Source organism: Ovis canadensis, chromosome 12 (genome assembly GCF_042477335.2).
Source record: "Ovis canadensis isolate MfBH-ARS-UI-01 breed Bighorn chromosome 12, ARS-UI_OviCan_v2, whole genome shotgun sequence".
NCBI classification, from domain to species: Eukaryota; Metazoa; Chordata; class Mammalia; order Artiodactyla; family Bovidae; genus Ovis; species Ovis canadensis.
The window spans coordinates 77119867-77132127 of record NC_091256.1 but is presented as its reverse complement, the minus strand read 5'-3'; the positions used below and the strand labels follow the sequence as shown (position 1 = coordinate 77132127).

The following is a 12261-nucleotide window of genomic DNA, read 5'->3' as shown; positions in this document are numbered from 1 at the left end:
GTTGTTTGTGTTCTTTTTCATTACTAAAAGTTTTGGGGGGAGATTTTAAAGAAATTTTTCCCAGTAACAATGAGCTTAAGGTATTTGTGGGAAAATACTTACCTGGTTTCTTACATCTGAAATAAGGACTGTTGTTTGGGGTTTTTGTTTGTTTGTTTTTTGCTTCTCTCTGAGAAGGCAAAGAGGCACATGGGACAATTGGGACAATATGACTATCCAGTGTCTAAGTTGGGTTAAGAAGAAAATTAGGTTTTTTCCCCAAGTGTTCCGCTGGTGCTTTGACACCTTGTTTCACTCTTTTCCATGAAGAACCACCAAGAAAGGAAATGAGTTTGCCTGGTGGCTCTGTAGTTCCTGATTATTACTAGTTTCATTCCAGACTAAAACTAGGTTGGCATATTTGAATCTGTCTAATATGATGACTTTTTAAAATAGTTCTGTGTATGTTTTATTTATTTAGCACAAGGAAATAAAATTTTACTGGAGGGGGTCACTATGAAATCCTTGAAATCACTTCTCAATTCCTAGGTAACATGCTTAATGCAAATAATATGTGGGAATATTTTGGTCAAAGTTTTATCATATTACCATTGATGCCACTGTAGCTAAAATTATGTTCTTTAAGTATATTTTGAATATAAGAAGTTTCCATAAAGGGGAAAAAAAAGTGCTCATTGACCAGTTGTTCCTGTTTATCTGCACTTAAAAGGTGGTTTTTGTTTTGTTTTGTTTTGAAGATAAGGAGAAAATGGCATAGCTTCAGTGTAAGTTAAAGAATTTGTTTTTGTTTTTTGCCAGTGTCAGTTTCCGAGTAGTTTAGAAATGATATTGGTTAATAACCAGTCTCAATCGTAATAATGTATGAAACATACCCGATTCCTAAAACAGTAGCAAAAACTATAAAATACCTGTTTGAATTAACAAAACAATTGATTATACTCAAGTATGAATTTTCTTTTATTGTGATTTTCAAGGATAGGGCTTTGATATTTGGCCTCTAGGTATACAGTTTTACATATTTTACCATTTTCAACATGTAGAATTCCTTACATAATCATATTTTATTAGGGAAGAGAATTTAGGAATGTGATTAGTGCAAGAATCCTTGCTAGCGAGGGACAGGGAGGCCCGGCATGCTGCAGTTCATGGGGGTCACAAAGAGTCAGACACGACTTAGTGATTGAACGGCAAGTATACCCTATAATCTGTAAAAATCCTATCAAGTTTTAAGGGGGTAGGCAAAGGAGACATAGGACATTACCACCATCTCCACACTTATAGTTACAAGACTGTGAGTCACAGAAAACAGTCTCCATAGTATTAGTATTTTTTGTATCTTGCTTTGTTTCAAAAAATTTGAAGAGTCTCTCACTGAGAAAACAAGGAAATATCAATATATGAATCTCATATACTTAAGTAAGGCCAGGCCACACAAATTTGGGCCTGTTAGCAGGAGACCCACTGAATAAATCATCTGAAGGTTAAATAACTAAAGTACCAGTTTTCTTCATAAAAGACCAGAAGTTTCTCAAGAGTCTTAAAGACGAGTAATACTGATAACTGAACAGTAAGTACAGGAGATACAGAGCGGGATGTGCTCAAGTGTGTGTCACGGCTTCTTGTACTAGCACAATAGCTAACAAAAGATTTAGGCTTCTCTATTAGAAGCTCAGTACTCTATTAAGGGTTTGAATAAGGGTGAGAAGCAAAGTTCAGTTATTAAGCTGGGTATATCTAGGGTTGATATCTTGTAGGAATATAAGAATCTAAAAAGGGCATATGTCTGAATAGACGGCAAAACATTGCTTAGAATAATGGGACTAATATAATTTTAGCTTAGAAAAAGATGAACACAGAATACCAAATTTTAATGAATCAGAAAAATTTAAGAGACGAACGGAAACATCCTACAAAAGGTTTGGAAAAAGACACTGATAAATGGAATCTAATAATAACATGAAAATGTGCTTACTACCATTGATCATTAGGAAAATGTAAAAGGCGAAATGATATACTTTGGAAAGTTTGAGAGTTTCTTATAAAGTTAAATATTCTATGAGACAGTAGCCCTATTCCTAAGTATTTATCCAAGTGAAATGAAAACATGTTCTTAGAGAAACCTATGTATGAGTATAATAGTTTTATTCATAATCACCAAAATCTGAAAACTCAAATATCCTTCCAGTTGGTGAATGGATAGACAGGTACATCCATACAATGAAATACTAAGGAATAAAAACAAGATAAAACACGAACGAATCCTCAGAAGCCTCATGCTAAGTGAAAAGCCTCCATTTACAGAGCATTCCAGAAAAGAACTACATGGACAGGAGACATCAGAGGCTTCCTGAGGTGGGGATGGGAGTTGGCTACAAAAAGGCACCACGGAATTTTAAGGAGCAGTTGATACTCCTATAACAGGTGAGCTGCTGTGTGATAGTGTCTGACAAAACTAAAAATTGTACACTTGGAAAGGTTCTGTCTTTCTAGCTTAACCAAACCTTTAAAAGAAAGGGCTTCTTACAAAAGGCTAGGACATGTTAGTATTTTACCTGACTAGAAATCACATCATGGAACCATTCATTCTCTCTGGCCATGCAAGGGTTATGTCCCGAATTAATGTAGTTTTGCCTACAACCTTTAGTCTACAATGAGTTGCACAGGCTAGGAGACAAGTTTAGATTGTAGTTAGGAATACTGAGCCTTGGTGGTACCTGAGATCTGAATGTCTTACCACCTTCTTTTCTTGGTTCACAGCTATAGATTCTGCTCATGCTCATGCAGCTGCTTGTTTTCCCTGGAGTGGGTTTTTTTGGTTTTTTTGGCCGAATAGCCTAAGGAGCCACTAACTGGGTAGAGAATGGGCTGTCAGTCCGATCTGATCCAATTTGAATCAGAAAAGGAGTATGGGTGGCAGCATCCCTCACTGGAAGATGCATTTCATTATTCAATAGTCAGGTACATTCCCTCTTAGAAAAAAAGGTAAATTCATTCCAACTCATGGGATGAGTCAGTAGGAGCTAAAAGGCTCCAAAAGGTAGGTGAACTTGAGGAGATGTCACATCAGGAATACGAACTCATTCGTGTCTGACTCTGTGACCCCACGACTGTAGCCTACCAGGCTCCTCTGTCCATGGGATTTTCCAGGCAAGAGTACTAGAGTGGGTTGCCATTTCCTTCTCCAGAGGATCTTCTCAACCCAGGGATCGAACCTGGGTCTCCCACACTGTAAGCAGATGCTTTACCATCTGAGCCACCAGGGAAGTCTAAGGGAGACCAAGACACTAAATAGTGGGTCAACCTTGAAAGGGTGAAAGGACTTCTGTTTTTAAGATGATGGCCAAAAGATCAAGGAAATAAAGTTTCAGGTTGGTCTTGTGTCCCCTGTCTTTCATATGACAGGCAAAGACAATGACAGGAAAGTGAAATGAACCCATCTGAGAGGTTCCACCCTGTACAGTTCCAATTGCCCACTGCAGGTCCTAACAAGAAGACCCAGTAGGACACAACGTTCTTGAGCCAACTTTTCTTTGGCTCAGGATGCTGGAAGAGCTATGGCAGCTGCAAACCAGAGGATTCAAACCAGGTCCTTCCTAGAAGGAAATAGATGATCTTGTGGAAGTAAGCTAGGAAAGGTTGGTGTAAAATGGTTCCATGAACTCTACTGGAATAATCCTTGAGTATTGCGTCTCAGGAAGTTAACACAGCTCCTCTCTTAAGGCAAGGCATAACGCAGAGAGCTCTTCCCCTCATGGGATTTTCTTCATCAGTCCCCTCAAACAAAATACAATAGCTATCCATACTGAATGGAGATTTTAAAACCTGAAGCTCTAAAGATCTGATAATCTCCTATCAAAACAAATTTATGTTCTGTGCAAGGGAGTGCTTAAATGGTCATTAATTACGTCAACTAACTTATTCCAATCCAGAGAGGAGACCCAGAAAAAAAAAAAAAGGGGGACAGAAGGAAAAGAAACCCTCAACTCCTGCAATGGACTATTAGGGAAAAAAAGCAGGAAGTTTAAAATCAGGAAAAGGCAACAACAAAAAAAAGATCTGACATTTCAAAGAAACAAACACTAAAAATTTTTTAAAGAATGTAGCCAAAGATAAAAATAAGACTAGAAAGAAGAAAACACATCTTATAATAAAAGGCTGGAAACTGACAATGCAGAAAGTGTAAGACACAAAGACTAGGATAAAATTAAAATCCACATGTATAGGGTGAAATAAGTCAATCAGAGTGAAAAGAAACTTCCTAAAAAGTATAACATATTAATAAGATAAAAGGAAAAAAGGGAGGTAATGAAGCAGAGCAGGGAGTTCCACGGAGTCCATGGCATGACCCTGGGTTTAATCCTGGTTGGGGAACTAAGATCCTGCAAACTGAGAGCCACCACCACCAAAAAAAAACCCCAAACAGAGTAAAACCCAATAATAACTAGAAGTAGTTGAGGAAGAAAAATCTGATGAAAGTTCTTTTGTTAAGAGGAGGGGATGCTTTCTTGGCTCCTGAGAAAGGAAAAGGAAAGAGGCAGACAGCAGAGATGCTTTGGAAGCTGCTTCTACAGCCCTATTTCCCTGAGGGCACTTTGAGCTCCTGGGAGGAGGTGTGGCTTTCTATGCAAACAAAGCTCATCAGATCCTTCTTCCTGGTAGTGAGCACTCCACATAATTCTCTTCTATCAGAGGGTCCCTTTTATAGTCATACCTGTACATAATTCAGAAACAAAATTTGGAAGGTGAAAAGCAAAATCACTAAAAATAATTTATTGCTTTAAAAAATAAATTAACATTTATAATAGAATACTAAATCAGATTTTCTCAAATGTATTAACAACAGCATACTATACTTTAGTAAACAAGGATTTCCAACTTACGGTATAACGAAATAAGTCAATTAAACACTTGGTTTAACTAGGGGCAAACATCAGCCACTGCCACCTGATCCCATAAATCCACACTGCTTCACATCTGAAAACTGAGTAGAGAGATCTCCCTGTTCTTCCCATTGGAAACTTTCTGAAGAGCGACACGCCCAGGGAAGAGAAGAGGCTACTGTAGCAAGGTGGAGCTGAACTAAAAGTTCTACTTCCCTTACCTTGGGGGAAGTTAAAGGGATGTGATCACTTCACCAGGTCTGCATGGAAGACAGTCTGATCAGAAACAGCCCAGGGTAGATTTCTCCTGTGGAATACGATGCGCATGGCCATGTCCTAATTCTTTCTTGAGGTTTCAAAGTGTCTCTGGTCACCAACCCGTATTTGGGTTGAGGGAGATGCTAATGCTGGGTCCCTGGCCTTCCTCAGATGCCACAGTGGCTTTTGCCCTAAGACGTCCAAAAAGATGGCTCTCCTTTCGTTAGTCACATTGGCTCAGTATTAGGAGTAGAGGTAGGGAGGTAAGGTCAACTTCTGAAGAGTCGAGTCCACGATTTATTCCACAATGGATGCAATAGAAGCTCAATGAGATTGTCAGTATTAGGCAATCATCTTTCTATACCTATGAGATTTCTTCTAAGTCTCTCAGGTTTGGCACAAAAGGTTGAAAAGTACTCTGTTGTTCCTGAAGACAAATGCAGTTCCTTCTAAGTTACAAATCGGCACTTAGGTCCTATCGTTGAGCATGTCTTCACGCCATCCCCTGTTTCTGGCCTCCATATAGACAGAGGCATTGCACTGCTGCATGGTGTATTCCATCTCAGTCAGCTGGCGGCATCCAACGGTTAACTTTTCCCTAGAGGATAAAGAGACGTTACATGACTACAAGACAGTCAGCCAGATAAATGAAAAAATCTCACTACAAAAGGAGAACACTGGGATTGGGAATATATTATTTGATATTTGAGAGTAAAAATGCCTAGAGAAATGGTTTCTTCAGTTGTTCAGTCGTGTCTGACTCTTTGTGACCCCATGGACTGCAGCATGCCAGGCCTCCCTGTCCATCACCAACTCCTGGAGTTTGCTCAAACTCATGTCCACTGAGTCGGTGATGCCATCCAACTATCTCATCCTCTGTTGTTCCCTTCTCCTCCCACCTTCAATCTTTCCCAGCATCAGGGTCTTTTCAAATGAGTTTGTTCTTTGCATAAGGTGGCTGGCCAAAGTATTGGAGTTTCAGCTTCAGCATCAGTCCTTCCAATGAACCAAATAACTTGGCAGGATAAATAACTTAGTAACACAATTCTTAGTCATCATGGAGACAATCTTGAGGATATTACTGAGTTCATGAATAAAGGTTTCCAAGGAAGACCTGCTGCCAATAAGGACACTGTAGAGTAGATCACATATTTTTGTTTTATTTGGTTTGGGAGTTAAAGGACAGCAAGACTAGTGGATTCTAAGAGGACACACCTCCAGGCAGGAACAGACACTGGACAGGGAGCAGCAAGTTGACAGCTTCGACTCTTAAAGAGAATCGATCACTTAGCCATTAACAAATGAATACTAGTTAACTACTCTCAACCAGAAGTGAGGAAGGGGTAGTAAATGCCTGATATTTGTCCCAACTACTCACAACTGTATCTAACATTAAGCTTAGGTGAATCTCAAAAGCTGACAAGAGGCCTATTAACTATGGGATCACTGAGTCATCAGTTAGAGCACCAACTCATTATACATGGTGTCGGGAGTTCAAATCCCCTGAAAACCTATTTAAATCTACTGAGAGGTCGTCTGCATAAGTTCACAAAGAATACCCAGTATCCAGTACTGCGTCAGAAAACAGCAGTTATTTTTATTATGCAAGTTACATGGTTATTGGGAAGCCTCCAGTGGCTCAGTGGGTAAACAATCTGCCTGAATGCAGAAGACTCAGGAGATGCAGGTTCGATCCCTGGGTTGGGAAGATCCCCTGGAGGAGGAAATGGCGATCCACTTTAGTATTCTTGCCTGAAAAATCCCACGGACAGAGGAGTCTGTCCAAATGGCCACAAAGAGTCAGGCACAACTGAGCAACTAAGCAGCATGGACACTGCTATTACTTCTCTGGTTTCTAAGACTGCTCTGAGCCACCTCCAGGGTATTGGGAAGGACTCCTTGCTACCTTTGCACACTACCCCTCCTCCCTCACCCATGAATCCCCCGAGGCAGGGCACAAAGGGAAAAGAAGTGAATCAGAACTGAAGGAATAGGATGAGCTAACAATGGCAGCAAAGTAAATACACTGTATTTTTGGAGAGACCTCACTTCCTGAAAACATGTAGTGAGGCTGATTCAAACCTGACTTTTGATTCTATTACTCTAGACCTATTTCCTATATTTAGAGTGCTTAAAATCAGTGTTATGTTCTTGCCAGTTCTTTACAACTACTCAGAAAATGATTTTCAGAAGACTCTAAGAGATCCAAAATAGGAGAGATGTAAAATGTTTTCCTATAAACTTAAAAATGAAATTAAAAGGGTAGGTCCCTATTCCTGTTCTTGATTACTTATTCTACATGTGGAAAAAAACTCTTTTAGTAACTAGACTTTACATCTGTTTCAGTGTGTTTTCTTATTTCTTCTCTTTTCCCCTCCTCTCCTAGTTAAGAGGTGAGCTCTATGCCCTCTTTTCATCCTGGTGGCATGTGGTTCCTTTGTGTGAGGCAGCATTCTGACAATGGATTATCAGCCACAGATTTTGCTTTCCTGCATCAAGTTGTCATTGCTGCTGAGGAAAGTATCAGATGTTTTTCTAGTATCGTGTTTGGCCAATACCAGACTATGATGATAGGAATTTCTGAGTTCCTTTCCCCAATGGATTAGAAGCAGAATAGCAGAATATTAGACACTGCTTACCTTAACACCTTTGCCTACTGCTCTGTAGCATCTCCAATGACTTATCTCACCTTGGCTTTCACCTCTCGCTGATGAGACATTTACAACTGAGAGAAAGCCTATTACCTATTCTGATATCTCTTAATTGCTAGAAAGTTCTTTCTTTACATTGGGCTTAAAAAAAAATCTATAAGCTGTTTGCCTAAATTAAAACAAAACAAGAAGTTGTTATCCCTGTTTCCTCCAACAGTACAGATATTTTATGTCCCTTACAGGTGGTCCTATTTCTTTGCCAAACTAAACAATCCCAACTCCTAATCCTTTCTGGAACAAAGCTAAAGACCGGAGATTGCTTCTAGTTCTGCAATTCTGTACTGTTCATGAAATTTCTACAGAACTGCCCACTGATTTTCTAAATCATCCTATTATGAATCTGAAACTAACTTTGACCAAATCTCAGATGGGTCAAAATAAGCAGAAATTTGATCAAATCAATAAAAAAATAACTGCAGCAGTTATCTGATTCATTTCAATAGCTAATTTTGTCAAAGTGGCATGGCAGTGGTAAATTGAAGTGCCCTACCTCTAATATTTTTTCCAAAATCCTTTCTAGGTACAAGAAAAAGAGTACAATGGATATTGCTTTACAGCTCTCTTAATGTTTTTAAACACTTGCAATGTGCATCTCAAGTAAAGGGAAAATGGAATACAATGTAGTACATATAACAACAGTATATAAACAGTTTTTGATTCAGAAGGTCTGGGCTGGAGTATTAGAGTACATTTCTTGCAAGTTCCCAGATGGTGCTAACACTCAGCTCCAGGAACCACACTTCAGAGAACCAGAGCTCTAATGTGATCCTACCACAGAGCTGATCCCTGGAGTTCAGAAAGCAGTAATTCCGGAAAGCTCTTGCCATAAGGAAAACAAAGTTGTTCCTGATATTCGTGCCTTCAGTTCAGTTCAGTTCAGTTGCTCGTGCCTTAGGCAGCATATTATTTGGATATACCAGGTACTTGAAGGAGCTGATGTCACAAACTAATGTGCATTTCACACAGAAAAAATGCACAATTGTGCATTGTCTTGTAAACATGCCAGAACATTCTGTCAAGAATTTATAGGTCAAGCAAAGTTAATTAAACACTATTCCTAATTTATTTTTCATATATGTATCAATAGAGGATATCACACAAGATATTTATTTAGTAATTTATTTGATAATCTTATTAATTTACCATCCTGGATTTTCTGAGCAAACTCCTCATCTGCTCAGGGTAAGCAGTGCTCAGACCCCACTGGCAAGAGCAAAAGCTAGGACAAAGAATCTACACACTACAGAAGAGAGCAAACACTAACTGATGTATACACAGAAACACCAAGGTTCTGCTATGTCATGGAATTCAAATTTTGGTCCAAGCCACTTTCAATATGAAACCTTAATTACCTGCCTTATCAGAACCTATAAAATAGTTTTCTTCTTGAGCTACTTAATTTCTTCCGTATTGCAATAAATTTGATGTTGACACATCAACAGCCTCTTCCTTCACAACTAACACATCACAAATCAAAAACAAAGATTACCAAAGTCAGACATTCTAAGTAATTGTTTTTCTTAATATAGTGAAGTTAAATCATTCTTCCGTTTTCACTTCTGAGTCACAGGGAAGCTTCGCTACCTCTCATCTATTGCGTTTGGCTCTGCGTCTAGTATGAACTATTGAAACAAAAAGAACCTCTGTCTTCTGGCAACTTACTTGAAAACTGTGAGCTGTGGAGTATACCAGAGGTTCATATGGGAGGTACCATTCACTGAAAATATAGCAAATAATTTTAAAAAAACAACAGAGTAACAAATCTAAAAGCTATTAACTTTAAAAGCCCACTTGAACAGCAACTGTCACTTTCCAATGCATTCAAGATATTAGACATATTGGACTTCTCTTTAAAATCATCCTTTCAGGATTAATAAGAGGGAGCTTATTAATTACTATCATAGTTCAAATTCTTGGCATTGTAAGTGCAACGAAAACAAAGAGAAAAATAGGTACAACTACTTTAACTTTGAACATTTAAGTTTGACACTTGCATCCTTTCCCTCTCCAAAACAAAATAAACCAAAAAAACTTCCCAAATATTTAAACAGTAAGCTGAAGTCAAAATAATTTGAGACATTTGAATGGAACCATCCTATAAGGGACTCTGCCCTCCAAGTTATATACAGAGCTTTATACACCTTCAAAAATATTGCCAAGACTGGAAGACATTATATTTTTGATCCAAATCTCAAGTATACAAACCTTTAAATGCAGATTATCTGTAACAATCTGTAAGTAAGAGTTGTTGATTGTTGTTTAGCTGCTGAGTCATGTCTGACTCTTTTGTGATCCCATGGACTGTAGCCCACCAGACTCCTCTGTCCATGGAGTTCTCCAGGCAAGAATACTGGAGTAGTTTGCCATTTCCTTCTCCAGGGGATTTTCCCGACCCAGGGATTGAACCCATGTCTCCTACAATGGCTGATGGATTCTTTACCACTGAGCCACCACGGAAGCCCATGAATAAGAACATAAACTGATTAATTGGTAGTCTGAAGATTAGGGTAAGAAATCATTTTCATCCTCAGCTATGACAGATGATGCATGCCTAACTGGCTTCAGATTTTCTTAGAAAAATTATGTTAATCTAGTGAATGAGTGAATTTTCAGTTATGCTGCCTAATAACATTTGTGTATCAGTTCTAGTGTCTTGATATCATCAAACATATTTATCAATCTAGAGTTTTACCAGTAGAGCCACCTTGATAGTTAACTTTGTCATTGTGTCTACTCATACAGTTCTGTAGCTACACAAATATATCTGCAAATTATAAATGGCAAATAAACTGGTTAAGTGATACAGTGGCATATTACACAGCAGTGAGAATCCAGTCCGTTCTGCTACAGTTCTTGTTTTGAACACAATTTATTGTAACAGCATTGAAACATTAAAGAACAATCTGAGCACAACAAAAATTTCCTATTTTCTTATATATGATTTCATTAGTGGAAAATGCCAGATGAACAGAGAAAACTGTACACGGCCTATTTAAATGAATAAATATTAGAAATTTCTCAATTCTAATTTCTATAGATAGATAAAACCCACATAAGCAAAAGCTCTTAGGGGTGGGTCTTCAATATTTTTGAAAAATATAAAAGAGCCTTGACACATCTAAACTTGAGAATTTACTTTAAAAATTAAACTTGCTATGTGCATATATATATACACACAGTTTTTTTATATGTATGAACTATTTCATATTTATAAAAGCTAAAAAGAAATCATAGTATAGTGAAGACATAAAAAGAACCCTTCACCACCACCAAGTTAGTGCTACACATGGCAAGAGCATGTTACTCTGATGTATCTACATACATATATGACTACACATACATATATGACTTACCGATACTCAGCCTGTGAAACACAATCATATAGTTCCTGGGCAGTAAATTTGACATTTTTATTTACCTGAAAAGAATCAAGATATAGCTATTAAAAATGCATATTAAGTCAAATGAAAGGTGAGAGAACAATTAGAATGGCTCATATTCTGAAGGAGGAGAATGTCAAGTTTTTAGCTTTTGCATAAAAAGGACTAAATAATAATAATTAGAAGTTCAGTGAACATAACACTTAACACTGAACTATGTGTAAAAATATTAGTCCTATTGTTACAACTTAATCTGTTAACAGAACCAAAAGAAGTGAGATCGTCCTGGGATCTGTGGGACTCCCAACAAAGCAGATGATCACTTTAGAGATCAAATGGACAGAAAAAAAACATGTATAATACATGCAACAATAAATTCTACTATGCTGGCTCTTATCAGCAGATTTCATGCATCAATTAGCCTAGCTCTAATATACTTAATATTTATTTTCTTGGAAAAGTATATAAATTGTTAACATTTAACACCTATACCTAAAGCTATAGTAGATTTGGGTCATACAGGTAGACTGTTGTAAGCAGAATCAGCCACATCTTGTTTATTTCATGAACATTAGAAATAATTCAAGCTGAAAGAAAAAGTAGTCAAATCTAACAACATTTGAATACTATGGCTGACCCTTCTGAAAGTTATTACTGAATAACTTTAAACACTAAGGTAATGAACTGTGTGGAAAAATCTGTTTTGGGAAATGGATGATTTATAGACACTTTCTAAATAAATGTGTTTTTCCGACTATCAATGTCTACATATTTAAATGAATATGTTTAAGTTTATAAATATCTATTATAATTCACAATTTATAATACTGTAAAAATAAAAGTCCTTCATCATACAAAAACTTTTTGTGGCACATGTGGAGAACACAGTGAAGGAATCCTGTATTTCCTGTATTTCTTGAGGCTTACCACTGATTTAGGCAGTATTTTATTTATGTTGCAAGGAAGACTCTGGAAATTTGTAGAAGTAAATTCTTTTTATCAGATGACTCAAGGGGGGCTTCCCAGATGGCA

The 12261-nt window shown here is 37.6% G+C and overlaps 1 protein-coding gene across 2 annotated transcripts in view; it reads right to left on the bottom strand.

Annotated features, from left to right (window-relative positions):
• Positions 1–4734: 4734 nt before the first annotated feature.
• SWT1 (SWT1 RNA endoribonuclease homolog) overlaps positions 4735–12261 on the bottom strand; it is a 102542-nt gene continuing 95015 nt past the window's right edge. Inside the window, exons 18-20 of one of the 2 annotated variants that reach the window (XM_069546289.2) lie at positions 11203–11267; positions 9512–9566; positions 4735–5736 (exon numbers count right to left, since the gene is read on the bottom strand). In XM_069546289.2, coding sequence (XP_069402390.1) covers positions 5701–5736; positions 9512–9566; positions 11203–11267 — 156 coding nt within the window. In that variant the 3' untranslated portion in view covers positions 4735–5700. The remainder of the gene's footprint in view (positions 5737–9511; positions 9567–11202; positions 11268–12261) is intronic. The other variant, XM_069546288.2, reaches the window with a different exon arrangement.